The sequence below is a fragment of the Hirundo rustica genome, chromosome 1, assembly GCF_015227805.2.
Source record: "Hirundo rustica isolate bHirRus1 chromosome 1, bHirRus1.pri.v3, whole genome shotgun sequence".
Taxonomy (NCBI): domain Eukaryota; kingdom Metazoa; phylum Chordata; class Aves; order Passeriformes; family Hirundinidae; genus Hirundo; species Hirundo rustica.
The window spans coordinates 29,908,027-29,924,834 of record NC_053450.1 but is presented as its reverse complement, the minus strand read 5'-3'; the positions used below and the strand labels follow the sequence as shown (position 1 = coordinate 29,924,834).

At 36.4% G+C, this 16,808-nt stretch overlaps 1 protein-coding gene across 2 annotated transcripts in view; it reads left to right on the top strand.

The window, feature by feature from the left end:
• ZC2HC1A (zinc finger C2HC-type containing 1A) overlaps nt 1-16,348 on the top strand; it is a 36,635-nt gene extending 20,287 nt beyond the window's left edge. The window contains exons 8-10 of one of the 2 annotated variants that reach the window (XM_040076377.1): nt 5,471-5,590; nt 10,198-10,305; nt 10,951-16,348. In XM_040076377.1, coding sequence (XP_039932311.1) covers nt 5,471-5,590; nt 10,198-10,305; nt 10,951-11,137 — 415 coding nt within the window. In that variant the 3' untranslated portion in view covers nt 11,138-16,348. The remainder of the gene's footprint in view (nt 1-5,470; nt 5,591-10,197; nt 10,306-10,950) is intronic. The other variant, XM_040076382.1, reaches the window with a different exon arrangement.
• The last annotated feature ends 460 nt before the right edge of the window (nt 16,349-16,808 follow it).

The following is a 16,808-nucleotide window of genomic DNA, read 5'->3' as shown; positions in this document are numbered from 1 at the left end:
TCTGTCATGCTTCCCTTCTAATGCCCTGTAGGATCAGGATTCCTGTAGGATCAGGATTCAATTCTGTCCCTCTTTGCTCTATCTACTCATGATAACTGTTTCAGACACAGGTCACTTGCAGAGTCCATGAGCTTGACAGATGTCTTTTTTTTTATTTTCCCCCTCTCCTGCTGTCTCACTAGTCTTTGGTTAGCTTCACTAGCATTTCTAGGCATCTGTGCTTTTGCTGTCAGAAAATCCCAGCCCCTTATTCACTGATTTTCTTTATTTCTCCAATTTTAGAAGTTGAATTACTGATGAGTCACAAACAAGCAGGTCTGCAAACCAGCATAAAAAAGTCAGCTGAGATAATTTGAAGGCATGTTTCTGAGTCCAGTAGTGTAACCCAGCTATCTGGGAAAGGTTTTTTCTTGTTGAATGTTTGTAATTGAAGTCTGTATTTGTCTGTGAGGATGCAGTAATTCTGGCCTTCACTTGTTAACGAGGAAGGTCTATTTAATTTTACCAGTCAGTTGCTGTTGCAATAAGCATATGAAATTTGGTAGAAAATTCCAGCTATTCCTCAGAAATCAGAGGGTCTGGGTGCAGCTTGGCTTAATTTCTGATTATAACCAGTTAGGCACTATGGCTGGTTATGTCCAATAAGAACTTTTGCAGTTCCAGATTCACAAATAATGTAGTTTATTGAAGCAGCAGATCATTGAGTCTAGTTAGATTGCTTATGATAAATGCAGTAGATCTATAAAATGTGAGTCTACAGTGCTATGTATAACTGTTCCCAGCTATACTCTTGATGCAGGTGGAGGTGCAAATCTTACCAAAGAATCATCCCTGCCTTGGGGAGGGGAGAGAGGAGCAAGCCCATTCTAAAAGTAAGGTCATGTTCTCATAGCTTAAAAATGGAGGACTTCAAATACTGGTTTTAGACCCTTTGGAAAAGTGGAGGTACGACTATTTATATAGTCAAATATATTTGTTTACCAGTTGATGCGGTCCTGGTTGGTGGAGAAGCAGCTTTTTTTCTCATTTTCGTACTGGTGGGTGTATTTTTCAATACATTAATTATCTTTGGATACCTTTAGCTGAATGGGTTGTAGCAAAGGCAGCACAGATCCCTAATAATTCAGTATTGTCCTCAGCCCAGGTGAGGGAGCATGTTACAACCTCACATTATCTCTCCAAAGGTACAGATTTGTAACAGAGGCTGGTTGTGCATGGATAAGGTGGAGTGAGGTTGGTACCAAGGCCTGGGTGCACTCCTGTGCTTCATTGGGGCACCACTGGGCTGTGAGACTTCTGCCTCACCCCAGGCATCGTTCAGTTGTTAAGTACTGCTCCAGCCTAGTGCAGGATAGGCAAGTGGCTTAGCTCACATTTTTGCCCAAACAGCCTCATGAAATCTCCACAAACTCCCTGCAAGTCTGTATCTTGCCACAGTAAGTCTGGCAATTTTCTGCAGTTGCTTACTGGACTTTGTTTTTGGTAGTCTTCCATTTTCTCCTCTGTTGCTTGGAGAAAGACGAAGCCAAACAGCAGCTGGGGAGATGTTTGCGCAGGTTTTCTCTGTTTATGCATTCTGCTAAGTACAAATAGATGGCTTTTGGTTGGCACAGCTCTCAGATAATGATCTCTGCTGAAAGGCAGTAAATGTTAGCTTGGCTCATAACCTCAATTGCCTACACAATTTCCAGATTTTAAGAGTATGGGTGTGGTGAATGTGTTTCTGCCTGCAATCCTTCTTATTGCTCTAAAAATTTGTTCTCTTCTGTTCTCCGACTAGCCCTTATGGTATTTGCTGCTCATACTAACCAATCTTCCACAGGTGGCTGTTAAATGTGTCTTGTTCCTAAGTGTTGTATCTGTGACCTGGTGTCTTGGTTTTGAAAGACAGCTGTCTGCCGGGGAAAGCTAGAGCCTCCCTTGGAATGGAGAGTGTAAACCCCCTTCCCTCCAAATTATTATAATTTTGCAATTAGGGGCTTTGAGGCAAAGACAGAAATAGGAGTAACAGTTCTTTACTAGGAATACTAAAAAAAAAAAAAAGAAAATACAAATGTAGTAGTACAAAAGAAACAAGCAAGGAAGCAAACAAAGATCCTGGAAAAGACCCTGACAGAGTCAGGGGCATGACCTGGCACCCTGGTGGTCAGGGTGTTGGAAGCAGTCCAAATAAATCCTCCTGGATTAACAGATGTAGTTCTGTGGAGTAGAGATGTCCCTGTAGAAAATCCAGTGGTGGCGAGATGGGTCCAGTCTTCCTCCAGGAATCCAGTGGAAAAACAGGATACCTTGTGTCCTTCAGTCCCAGTTTTTATCTAGCTGGGAACTGCTGGCTCCTCCCCCACTGTGTGGAGCATCTCACAATGGGATGATGGAATGTGTCATGTCATTGGTGGGCCCTAATGGCCCATTATCAGAAGATGTCCCCCTGGAGGATGGAGGGGTGGTGAAAGAGATAAGAAACACTGCCCCACCTGGATTTAATGGCTGGGCCATTATCAGAAGGCATCCTTCTCCCTCCGTCCTGGAGTAAGAAGGATAAAACATCTCCCAAAAAACAGCTTTCAACAGATGAAATAGAATACATATTTTTAGGTTACATAATCGAAGACACCTGGCATTTATTTTTTTAGTTTCATTGCATTCACTTTTGGGAACAAATTTGTCAGAAGTTATATTGAAGCACGTTATTTTGAACAGGTTAAATTCCAGGTTTTGCTGTAAGAAACAAGTTCCTGCAGTTTGCACTAAGGGAAACTAACTTCGGGGGGGGGGGGGGGGGGGGGGGGCGCGGTTAGGTATTACTTCTGTGTGTAATCTTCCATCTTTGCCTCGATTGTTGTAATTCTGGATTTTCTAGAGACATTAAAGAAGAGAGGCTTAATAGTAGAATTAGAATTCTATCGTACAGTCTCAAGGATGAATTAATTCTTTGTGCGAAGTGATGGGACACCGCTGCCGAGGTCGCTGTTGGTGCGGGCGTGCGCCGAGGGACGGGAGGGGACGCTGCGCTGAGCGTGCAGTGCCGCCCGCGCCCGGCAGGTGGCGCTGGCGCAGCGCCGGCCGGCGCCGGGGGAGTTCCGTAAAGGGAGGGAGCTGCGAATCTTCGCCTGTAAACCTCGTGCGCAACATCGCAGCGCACACTTTCACTTGGTTATGGGCAGAAGCTGAACCCTATGTTATGAGCTCACTTACTGAAGGTTATTTTTACTGTGCAGTGTCCTTTAAAAAAAAAAAAATTGAATTCTCCTGCTCTACTCCCCAAGTAAAGGACTACTGAGAGAGCACAGCGCAGTATCATCAGCATTAGCTATGTTCATGCCTGTGAGGCTTACTTTGTGCTTGTAGATCAGGATGTATCAGCTTAGTTCTGCTGTGAGTTTTCTTTTTCTGCCTGGACAGAGTAAGGACACAGACAGTCCTTCCAGTATGAATGAAAGTGTAGCATAAGGGCATCATTTCTGGGGCATACAGAGGCAAGGGAGGAGTAGCATGTCACTGTTGTAGTCAGTAGGAAAATCATGATTCATCTGGGTGAAAATACGTTTTTATCTTTTTATCTTTTTGATGTTGAAGAACTGAGAAAAGGAAAATTTATTCTATATAAGTTATCTGTAATTAGGCTTATAGTTTGATATCATGTTATAAACCCAAGTATGATACTTATTTTATAACAGTATACAAGTTAGCGGTGTCTTGCATTTCTTGAGGTGTATGGCAGTTGTAGAAGCTGTCAGAAGTACTCAGATGTTCAGAAGAGAAAATTGGGTAGGTTCTTCCTAACCTAAGGGTAAGCAAAAAGGTAAACTCCACGCCCACTTGCAAACTGTTTTGCCCAGCAGAACCTGACACTACTGTTTGTGACCAGAAAGGGATCTTTTGCTTGTACAGATTAATTGTCTCTACAGGTTTCATTTGTGAATAGCTATGTTTGTTTGGGTTTTTTTTAATGGGACTTGGAAATTATGATATTTTTAATATGGCAAACGAACCCTTAGAAATTAATTTTTAATTTATGTTCTGTTTTGGGGATAAAACATACACTTCAATGTTAATGTTTCCCTCCTGGGAATCATGTCTGCTAGTGACACATCCACTACTGTCTTACAGCTGAAGCACAATATGAACAGTACACCAAATCAATAACAGTAAATTTTAAATTCCACTTACATATGTGCCATAAAGCATTTGTAACCTTTAAAAACATTATCTTTTTAAAACAGTTTATTCCTTTTATGAAGACCGTAACTTCCAGGGCATTGTTCAGTTAAATCAAGGTATATGTTAATAGTTGTCTTCGAGATCTTTGCATTTCAAAAGATTCTTGTGATCATGGTTTTTTTTCATTAGATTGTGAAAAGGCTGTCAGCTTTGGGGTTTTGTTTTTGTTAAGGTGTGAATGAATAGCGTAGTGCTTTATTTTGACAGTGTTTGATGGGTTCTAGGTTATTTCTTTGGTGTTCTACTCAGTATGTGCCTGGAGTTCACAGATTACACTGATAATTTGTTAAAGTTCAAAAATAACTAAGGAAACTGTGTTAGGTTAGAGTGTGTGTCTTACAGTGTCAAAGACCTCAGTCTTGATTCTCAGTTTCTCAGAACTATGTAAAGAATATATATTGGGTCAAACAGGAGTTAATTAGTTTGAACTAGAACATCTGTTTGAGAGGCTGTTTGTAGGTTTTACTTTATGATGATAAGATGATAAAAATATGGAACTTCACTTGCAGATCTGATTTTCTAAGCTAAGTTGTGATTACTGAAAAGCTACAGTTTTCCTTATGATGATGTGAGTGAGGGTTTTTTTTATTATTTTGTTGGTTGCCTTTTTTTAAAATGTTTTTTAAATTTGATCCTTGATTTATTCTTTTTGGTTTGGAAATGTTACCCGTAATACTAAAAACAACGGTATTAAAGTATTGGCTGAGTATATAGTACTGTCCATTTTGAATGGGGTTTTTGTTGTTAAAACAAAGCTGGGTTTCTTTCAGGCTGTCCTCTATTCTGCCTTTAAAAATAAATATTAAAAAAAAGAAAAAGGAAAAAATTTTCTTCTTGTTAATTCTAGAGTTGTACATATGTATCTGTTATTTTCTAATGTTTAAGCTTATTATTACTTGTACTTATGAGCCCCCTTTTCTAGGTAAATTGTATGACATCATGAAAGTTGCTCTTAAAAGAGAACAAAGAGATTGTGCAGTGTGAGGATAACTGGCATTAGTATTTTGTTTGAAAAAGAATTTTTAAAAATGTATTGGAAACCTAATCCAATGCCTATGAAATGCAATCCTCATCAAGGCAGAAAAAATCCTTTTTTTGGGTTTTTTTTTGCTGGATAATTAAAGTCTGATTTGTACTTTTTTTGGTAATATAAGTATTGAATTGTGAGTATTTTTAATTTCTTTTTTTGCATAACTTGAATAACAGTATAGCACTGTCCTTATGAGCACCCCTTTATATATTTTAATAGTAAGATGGACAAGTTAGGCCCACCACTGCAAACTGGAAGAGATGTGCCAAGGTTTTATGACATTGATACAAAAACAGAGAGTACCATCAAAAAGCCAAATGGGTTGTTGCCTATAAAGAAGTAAGTATTACAAATTAGTGTGGTTTATCTATTTTGCAAAAATGTTTCTCCTAAGCAGAAAAGAGTGCCCTTGATGAACATCAGCTACCCAGTATGTCTTGCATATAAATGCTGTGGGAGAAGAGTAGATGGTATAATTAGTATCAGAGTGAGGTAAACAGCTTGATAGGGTGGGGAAGATGAAGGTTTCCCTCAGATTTGATTTCTTCTGTCAGTGCTTGATTATAGATAACAAGTAATGAATTTGCATCTTGATTACAGATTAAAAGTCTTTCTAAACCCAAGATAAAACTGATTTCCATGATGCAAAGCTTGAAGGAAGCATTTAAGCCTGATAACTGTACTGGTTTTTGACAAAGTAATTTTATTCTCTTAAGGTAAAATATTTCTCTAACTCCTACATCTGTAAGGTAGGTGTGATGGTCCAAAAACATGAGGAAGGCAGACTTTGTAATGAAAGGTAAAGTCTTTGGTTAAGTCAAACTTACCTCATATAAAGATATCTGGATAGTCAGGAGTGTTTCTAAGATCTAAGTTTGGAAGGAAGGTTATTCCAATTATTCTAATATTTTAAAAAGGCATTAGATACTAAGTTTAGTTAAGCTTTTGTTGTATTTTGGAAGATGCCAAATTCAAATCAGCTGCTTTTTCATGTTGTAAAAGAGAAATTAGTGATGAATTATGTGGCACATATGTGGAATGTATTGCTTTACATAGTTGGAATGTATTGCTTTACATAGTAGAAATGTGTCTGAATCTCTTAGTGCTGTAACCAAAACTGTAGTATCTCTGAGACAGGGACAGAATATTTGACTTTGGTTTTGAAGAAGCAAAAGCAGTGTAAGTAATGGGAGCTCTTTTTAGACAAACAGAATTTTGTTGTTTTTATTTGCTCCTATGCACGTTTGATTAGAGCTATAAATCCTGTGAACCATCAAAAATTATCTGTTTTTCATTTTGTAATACATTATTAAGATGTTGAAAATTTAGCTTAATGAGTTACTATAATTGCTTAAAATAGGCCCTATCCATAGAGCAGTGATTTGATTTTTCTTCTCGAGAAAAATTCTTTAAAAGTGTAGGCACTTCTGCTCTTCATACAATCCCTGTTGTTCTTACTCAAGTATCTACTGAGTTCAAGAATTAAATCTGCCTTATTCAGTATATTGCATGCCAACAGCATCCAGCAAGTGTGAATGTTAGCAAGAAAAGCTAACCATTCTTAAATTCAGCATAGCAATGTGGATGGTTGCACTTTATGGCAAAGGTTTCTGGACTTTGAGATGCATGCTCTTAGTCAGGAGAAATTATTTTATGACTTTGTACAGAACTATGAGCTGTTGTGGGAAACAGTGACAGCTGTCAAGATTATCTGAAAACACTCTGTCTAAGAAGCAAGGTTTATAGATCAGTATTTTATGATAGAATTCAACCAAATCATAAATGCGTGCATAGACCAAGACAAGCTTCTTTTACAAATTACTTTCAGATTTTTATTTTGCAAGCAGTGGTCATTCAACTAGATGTACAGCATGAGCTGCTTTAGTAGGGGAAGTCACTTTCAATCTTATTTCTTTTAAAATAGAAAGTGAATAACAGATTTCTTTAAAGTATGTCTAGATTTTAAGAGTTCCAGCTGGTATTGGTACACAGCTTCATATGCTGTCAGGTTTTATTCATACTTCATATGATACAGTGTAGAGCAGGGATTTATATAGCTTTTCAAAAACAAAACAAAAATTCCAGACAAACAGAAAAAACAACAGAAGTGGACAAGTATATAGAGAAGGCAGAGGTGGGGCAGATCAGAAGAAACTAAGCTCTGGTGGCACGAGTTGAAATAACCAAAAATATCTGACTTTGTTGGAAGGCATCTGTCTCTAGACATCAGATTGCTACTTAAAGATGCAATTTCAAGATTTGTCACCAAATATACGTGAAACCTGATGCTAGTTGTGTGTCTAGATTTGGGCTGAATAAAGTTGTAGACAGTGGCAGCCTACTCTTTGTGTTGATTAACTCATCAAAAATGTCAGAAATCACAGAATGGGTAAGGTTGGAAGTTCCTAATCTGAAAACGTATTCGAGGTTGCTTCTATATTTTTAGAAAATTTGTTGTGGAAAAAGACTGCAGAAATTATGCACAAAGCTATATTTAAATATCTTGGAATGAAGACGTCTTGTTAAACCTTTAATGAGTGATGTTTTATCTGTTCATGAGACTTTGCCTCCTTTAATATACAGGGTGGACTGTGCACTTTGAATGTGGCATTTCAGTATTTTGATTTCCTCCCCTCCCCAGCTCAGTCAGTGGCCTGAATTCTGTATTAAGACACTGATTTCTTTGCAACTTCTTTAATATATACCTAGTACTAAAGCATCACGTGAATTTTCAGAGTACTTAGTAAGATGAGGATATATGATGCAGGTGAAATACAGGGAAGAATAGTGGACTGGTTTTCAGGTCAATTTATTTCAAATATCCAGGACTCCTAACCTGATGTTCAAAAATGATTGTGAGTACACTCTGAAGAGACTTCAATTTAGTAATTTAATGCTGTTATTTTTGAAAAAGTAATATATTGGTCCCAGGGTGAAAATCCAGAGAAAACTGAGTCAGTAATAATTTTGAATTTATATATATATTTTTAATTACTTGGAGCTGTCTAAACAGGAATTGAGACACAATTCTATTCTTAGCTTCATTGCCTGATCATTCCTGATCCATGATGATCTCATTATGTTTCTCTGTGTGCAGCTGAATTTTTTTTTATATGCTTTTCTATCTTGCATAATGGGTAAAGTAACAGTATAGTATGTTCTTTCTACTATAGAGCTCTAATGAGTTTTACTCAATTATAAGCAAAGGTCTTTCTTTATTGTATAATGAGATGAGGAAAATAGCACAGGAGGAGTATTTAGCATCTGTACGTCATAGCAGTGTAATTCAGGTTACATTCATGACTTTTATTCTAGAATTCTGTAACTTCTGAAAGGCTGACATAACTTCCAGTAAGTTTTAATTCTGATACAACTGATCTAGTGCTTTTCAGTTTGTGCAGTATTTTTTTTTTTTTTTAAATTAAGTACATCTTTAAAATCTCCATGCAAAATAAGGGGGCAGACAGGAAAACTAATGGAGAAGGTTAGTGTTCTGCCCAGTGAGCCATAATCTTTGATCATTCCATTCTGCCTGTTGCAAGCAGAAGCCATTCTTGTTAAGCTTGAATACATAGTCAGACATAATTTCAGGTTTTTTAATCTTAAAATTAGTTTCTGATTTCCACCGTTGTGCTTAATTATTTCATCACTTTTCCACTGGTTGAAGTGATCAAAGGACCTGAAAAGCCATCTTTATTCCATATGCATTACATGAAGGGAGAAATGTTTTATGCAGCATGTCTATAATTCAGGAGTTACTACATGCTCCTCAGTTGTGTCAGTGTTGCATTTAAAGTTACTGGAGCTGAAGGCATTTCCTTATATGTGATTTGAAAACCAAATCAAGACCAGATATTTTATAATTCTTAAAGGAGCAGTTAGGTTTTTCTGAAAGGAGTGAATGGTCTCTTGGTGACTATTTTTTTTTAATGGAGTCTTGTTTTAATTTTTTTTAATGTCCTTGAGTGAGTCCCAACTTAAATTTCATTCATGCATTGGCGTTCAAGAATGAGAACAGAAAAACTTGGTCATGCACAAGATGTCATAGTCTGAAGATTTGCCAAAAAGAAGAAATCCCAGTGGATGGTAATTCTTTTAAGCAATGTTGAAAACTTCTGACCTTGATCACTAATGATAAAACAATACCCTTTCCAATTTATTTTTCTTAATGCTGCTCAGATTTTTCAGGGGTTTCTAATGTTTCTCTACTCATCAAAGCCTGCAGCAGGATGTTCTCGATGTTTGGAATGTGCTGATCACTGTATACTGGCTTCTCATAATACTTATGAGTCCTGAGGGGAGCAGTTTTCATGTCTGTGTGGTCATAGGATCAATAGGATCTTTAGGAACACTGTGACAGTTTAGAAAAAATTGAGGCCCTAGTGCCCACCTGGATGCTCTTCTTTTTTTCTTCTTCTATTTATATTCATGAATATAATTGTGCTTTGAAGAAAAAGCATTTACAGCATTATCTAAGAAGAAAAAAAGTCTTGTTCACTCATTTCATATTGGTCACAAAGTATTGAAAATACATCCTTTCTACAGATCTTAAACTATTAAAATCTGCTCTCTATTTTCCTAAAAGGCCTGCCAGTCCTAAAAAGTGACTTATAATTTGTCAAAGTAGGCATTAGAATGTACTGAGCAACCAATAATGCAGGATCTCCCTGTTAGAAAGTGAGACACATGAACAGGAAGGGACTTGCTGTTTAATTTAACTTGTCATTGTAAGGTTCAAGTCATAACAATTCAAACCATGTAAGTTCATGCCAAAGCTGCTCTGTCTGCTGTTGGTAGGAAATTAGTTATTTTTCACAGAGTTAACTAATGTGTAGATTGATGCACTTTTATATGTGTGTGTATATATATATAATATTTGAAAATGCATATTCTTTTATGTGTTTCTTTGTGTATATATAAATCATCAGATATTTCTTCTATTTTAGAGGCACAACAAAAACCCGGACGTCAACCCCTCCTAGTGTGGCGAGAGCCATGAGCACGGGTGCTTTAACAAACAGAAGGAAAACTAGCAATTCAGATATTTCCTTAAGGTAGCTTTTAACTTTGTGAATTTTGTCATTAATAGAGCCTTCATTAAAGGGGATTACTTAGTACAAAAGAAGTTGGAGAATATATTATTCTCTGCAATTAATAGAGGATCAATGTTATTTGGCTTATATAAGATGCTCAATATATTTTGCATGTTTATCATCTGCCAGCACACCTTTGTCATCAGACGTGCACAGAAGACCCTGTTGGAAATGTCAAAAACCACTTAGGAGCTGTTGAAAAAATAAGCAAATATTATTTCAGTAGATACTGAATGAAATCTGCATGCTAAGCACAAATTGTCTTGCCCTTTTAAAGGGTAGATGAAAACTGTACTGTTGGTTTAGCCTTTCTTTTTTTGACAAGCTAAGTTTCAAGTTTTCAAACACTCCAGTTAATCTAAATACTCAATGAAATATTTGATCCTGCTCATAAAACTCCGGTGTTGTTTTTTGTTTTCTTGTAGAAAAGGTGGGTATGTGGAGATACATATGGGAGCCTGAGTAGCATTATATATTAGATATATCACTGTAAATAGGAAGTGCAGGCATGAAAATGATAGCAACAATAACAAGGATTAGACTACTTTTATATAAAGTTGTACCGTAATGACTTACAGAGAATGTTCTTCATCTGGGAATTTTCAGGTCTGATGGGAAAACTGGGTATGACACTGGAGACTGCCCATCCTCAGTCAATGGAGGAAGTGCAAAAAGCAGCGAAGGAGTTTCACCTGTACAGTTATCCAAGTTCTGCCATGAATGCGGAACAAAGTATCCAGTGGAATGGGCAAAGTTCTGCTGTGAGTGTGGAATTCGAAGAATGGTTGTGTGAACACACTCTTAAAAGCAGAAAGAAAACAAGAAATTGGAACTTCTGCTTTGTGCTGTTGCATGGAAAGCTTGAGCACTCCATCCAGTCAGACTTCATGACGCAAACATCACAACAACATTTGTAATTTTCTGAGTGCAATCTTCTGGTTACACAGTTATTTATAAACAATATATACTGTATATAAAAATAGCAGCTGTCTAAAAATGTGCCATTCAAGGGAATGCTCTTTACTCTTTGTTGAAAATATTTAAAATTAAGGTAAAAATGCATTAAGTAACCTAGATAGCAGAAGAGGTACAATTTTTTTTTTTGTAAATCCTACTAGGCAAAGGATGTTTTAAATCTCTTACGTAGGGTAATGCTTACCTGTAGGGAACTAGCCATGAACAACTTGGGCTTCAAAAGTTTCTCTGTAGAGGCATTTCCTTCATCTGTGACATCAACTTAGATACTATGTTCTAAGTTAACACAACCTGAGCAACTCCTTATAAATTCCTAGATAAAAGTGTAAAAAGTTCAGCTCTTTAAACTCTTTAACAGTAATCTGCTAATTTGACTTCACAGTTGCTTCCTAGGATTTTTTAAAGAATCAAAAAAGTGGAAAGACTACCTGAGAATTCTCCTTGCATCTAAGAAGGCCAGATTTTCTTTTTGTAACTTTCCATGTTCTGTTTCTCAGTAAAAACATTATATTTTTATGTATTTATAAGGACAAATATGTATTAATTTTATTATTATACATTTTATTAAGTTCCTTTTGTTTCAAAGTACTTGTCTTCCTCCTTCTGTGCTCCACCACGACTAGCATATCTAAGGGTGTTGTGCATTGTCTTTGTCCTATTTCCAAAGGTCCTGCTCATTTTATTTTCCTTTTCCCTCATTTCCTCAAGAAGAGTCAAAGTCTATGCTTGTCCTACCTAAATGTTGAACTCTTGTTTTGAATACAGCCTTCTTGATGTATCCAATACCAAAAAAAATAGTTCTTTAAAAATGAATGCTATTAGAGCAGTAGATCTTGATGTAAGTAGTCTCTTTTTTATTCTTAGACATGTATGAATGCATAGGGGTGTAACTGTGCTTCACTGGTATATGTGTTAATACCTGACTTTTTTTTTTTTTTTTTTTTTTTGCGATTTTGTGTATTCCTTATCTCAGTACAGCAGTCTCTTCAAGTTAGTAATAGACTTCACATCAATCCATTGGGAAGAAGGGAGAGACTCAGAGTTATTCAGATTTTTACTTATTACACCGTAAATTAGTAAATTACACATTTACCAATAAAACCATTCACAAACCAAATCAATTAACTTGTATCTTAATGTAGTAATTTATTTTGTGAAGTTTTGCTTTGAAGTATGTGCACCATCTTCGTTATGCGTGACAGAACAATCTGAAGCAACTTAACTGTGCCTTTCCCACAGTAAATACATTTTTTGTCAAAAACTGGTACTTTGAGCTCACAAATGCCATTAGTTTCAATTAATTTAATTTTTTTACAACTTACACAAAATATAATGTAGTGTTCCATGATGGTATTATGGTCGTTGCTTGCATTCTCAAAAATTGTGATTATCAATGGGCCAATTTGGAAGAAGGTGGGATTGAAGAAAAGCATCTTCAAAGTGATTTGAGAGACTTGATATGTAGTAGTTAGGTTGCAGACCACAAGCTATTGAAGACTATTTAAAATTAGTTCAGTGAATGTCTTACACTTTTTATGCAATTTTTGTGGGTTTTTTTAGAAATTATACTTCATTCAGTGTAGTCTTTTCATAATTGGTGTAAACCAGCTACTGAGCATGATAGAATGGATGACTGGTAATGATAATTAGAACTGACAAATCCTAGCCAGTTTATTTTCTAGGAATTTAGATTTCAGGATCCATATCCATATCCACATTTGTGTCTGTATTTGGAAAAACTGTAATTCTGCATTCTTTCCATAGATAAACCTCCTTTGAAAAGCTTGCCTTGGACTTGGGCCATGGAGGTCTGCAGACTGAAGTATTGTGAGCTGAAAATCCATAAGCAAAGATACCAGTCCAGAATGGGTTTAATTAGATAGTGAATCTGCTCTTGCCTGATGAATTTTTAGTTGTTTCTGCTGGAAAATACATTTTTCCATTTATTAAACAAGCTTTCTACAATGGGAATGTTTAGTATGGCACTAAATACCTTTCAGATCTTCCAGGATTATTGTAACTGTAGGAAAAAACATACTGACTCTTTCTCCTTTGAATGGTAGGTGACAGATTTCCTAATTTCAAATCAATAGTCATACAGTTACTGTATTTTCTGCTTTGTGAGCGTTTGTGAGATTCTTTGCTTTCAATGCAGCGTTTAGTAAATTACTTGAGTAGCACATTATTTCTTTCGTTTACACTTACATGATCTATCCTGAGGATTAGATAGGGAATTAACCTGACAGAAAGAAAGGGTTTTAAAACTGATCTTTTAATTTGGCCTTACAAAGAGGGTCTTTGAAACATAATTGACTGTTGAAAGTAACACTGGATAATGTGTGTGTGTTGTAATCCACAGTAAATAGAAGCAGAAAATGAAATTCTTTTTGACTGTGTAGTTTGGTGCTATATGGTAAGACTTATGAAAGGCCCAGTATGTATTGTGTTTATCAATTGGTTTTGTTACTGAATGACATAGCTTTCTGAAGTCTGTGTTGATACAGACCCTAGCCTGTATTACTCAAGGTATCAGCACAGATCATTGTAATTCCATCTCAGTGGATGTTAGTACAAAACAGTGGATTGATTTTTGTAATGTCCCTGAAGAACTGAACGTGGGAAACAAATTAATTATATTTAAAGAAAAAAAAAATTGAGGGAATTGGACTGAATTTTCAATCTTTAGTGTATTACATGTGTCAAGAAGTTCCCAAATTTAATTTATTGGTGATCTACATCCAAACCGTCTTGCCCTAGTCTTCTCCACACCCTTATGCCTTGGTTTTCATGGGTGGAAAAAACATGAACTATGCACTGTCTGTTTATGGTGAAATTCAGTGATGTAATTGTTGTGATGATTCCTATACCAATGTATGACAGATTTACTATTTGCCATTTTATCTTCCTAAAGTTCTTACTGAGGTTCTTCCATTCATTAAAGAAGGGGGGGGAGGGAAAAGTCAAAAGTAAAATTCCATTTAAAGAAACAAGGAAGAAGGTGGTTTTGATGTTTGGCCTGAGGGAATTATCATTCCCTTTCTACTTTTATGATTTTTTCTTATACAAAGGACCTTTCTGTGCCAGGAAGTAGAGCAGGATCACCGGAGCTATGGTGATAGAAGTGCAATGGAGTTATGAAAAATGTTAGCTTCAGTTGTAGAAACAGCATAGCAAAAGCTTAATCTCTGTGTGATGTACCTTACACAGGTTTATATTTATGCATGATGCCTACACCCTAAGTAGTTTCAGAACTGGAATCTCTAAATATACAGCAATTAAAATAGGTGTTTATATGAATAATTAGTTTTACACCCCACTGCAGGGAGGTGAGCACAGGGTGTTTCACCCCCATTTCAGGTTGCAACTATGAAATAAACATATAGGCAGAATTTTTCAAATTTGCCAAAGAGACTCAAAAGAGCCCTTGTTACTCCCTGGAGGGAGTGGGAAAGCTCCACTTGTGAGTTCCCTGGCCAGGAATGCATCAGGCTGGGGGAGCTCTCCATGGTGCTCCAGCCTGGAGACTCTCCTGCAGGGCTGGGGCAGCAGCTGCTCCAGTGCAGGCAGGCGTCCTGTGCCTTCACAGAATGGGAACTCCAGATTGTATTGTAACACCTGACCCTGTCTTTATGCACCATCATCTGCAAGGGACTAGCTCCTAGTTCACCATCATAGCTGAGAGCTGGTGCCTGAAATGCAGGGAGAGTGTTCCTGTGATGCCTGCTTACCGAGTCAGTGGAAGGACGTATGACTACAGTACTTTAAGTATACAATGTAGAGACACTGACGTAGACTATGTAAATAGTCTGCATATAAAATTAAATGGTATCGTCTAGGTATTACTAAGTACTAGTTTCAGACACATAGACTTTGTATATCTGCAAAGAACAAACCTGTCATGAGTGTTTTTAATCTTGGCTGAAACATCTGTGTTTAATAAGAGCACTTTTTTCAATTTTATTTGTATCCAGTTTGACTAAGCTATGAATAGTTATATGGGTTGTATGAGAAGGTAGATTTTTCATCTTTGGTAAAATTTGTTTTAGTGACTCTGGTGGAAATAGTTTATTGCCTTTCAAGTACAGCTTATTCCAACTTGTGATTGTTTTGTTGCTGGTTGGTTTGGTTGGTTTTTTTTCCAACTTGCTAAGTAAGGTTTGAGTGACTTAATTGTGTTGTTGGAAGAAGTGTTAGGTAAAAGACTCCATTAGCTGAATTCAGTAGTTACTTGGTTGATATTTTTGTTCCGGTATTCACAGTATAAGAGATTACTCTTGCATACTAGTTCATTTTTTGTTTTGTTTTGGGTTTGGTTTTTTGGTGTTCTGTCAGTCCAGAATAATACACATTTCTGGAGGATCCTATTTATTCCCATTCCACTTTATCTTGCCAGAAAACAGCTTTTTCATATTTTCTCTTAATAAGTGTTTGTTCGTTACAAAAATAATCAGTAGGGAAATTATATTTCCCCAATTTGAACATCTGAGTCACCAAAATCAAATACTCAAGTTAATATAGCTGAATACTGAACCCACATTCTAAACAGAAGTGCATCGTTTACCATAGTTCTGTATTTCAATTTGGCTTTCTGGCAGAACCATGAATGGATTTGGGTGGGATCTGTAAAGTGCTGAGTACACTACAACTGTTACAAAACCTACTTTATATGATTGCTCTAGCTCTTGGTGTTCGTCCTTCATAAGACACTTAATATGTTTCTCTTCAGAAGTTTATTTATTTATGTTCTGTGTTTTTAAATGGTGTGTTCATTCATGTGTTGGAGGTGATTAATTTTTTCAGCATTGCATTTATTATGTTTGCCTTGCCCCTCAGTACATGGAATATTTGTTTGTGACCATCCAGTGAGGGGTTTTTTGCCAGAATTCCTCGGTTTATTAGCCTCTTATTTCATATGTTTATTTTAAAGTGTCAGTTCTGTTTAAACTAATTAATGTAAATCACCACCTAATGCTTCTTTTCCACTTGTTAACAATAAAGCAAATATGCCAGTAAAACTTCTTGTGATGTGTAAATTTTTGTAGTCAAATGTAAAATTATCTTATATAATGTAGCATACAGGTAATGTAGCATACAGGTGGGTAATATAATTTCAGCCTTATAAATATTGTGGTATCTGATCTCAGGTACACAAAGAATAGGGTTTTTAAATTGAGTGAGATGAGATTTGGATTCCTAAGTCACCTTGAAAAATATACCAGATATTTAAATCACTGTGATCTGCTTATATAAAGTTAACTAAGTATCTCTATTTCCCCAGCTATACTGAGAATTTAGTTTATGCAGAGCCCATCACTATGACATCTGTAGTATTTCACTCTTTTTTCTTTCTTAATAATAAAACTGTAAGGGACAGTAAACTTCACATTGATCTGGGTTTGTTCTCCTTCATGACATTAGAGCACTGTTTTGTTGACGAAATTATTAAGGAAAAGCAGAAGTTTATATTTTTCTTCAGAAGTTAATTTCTG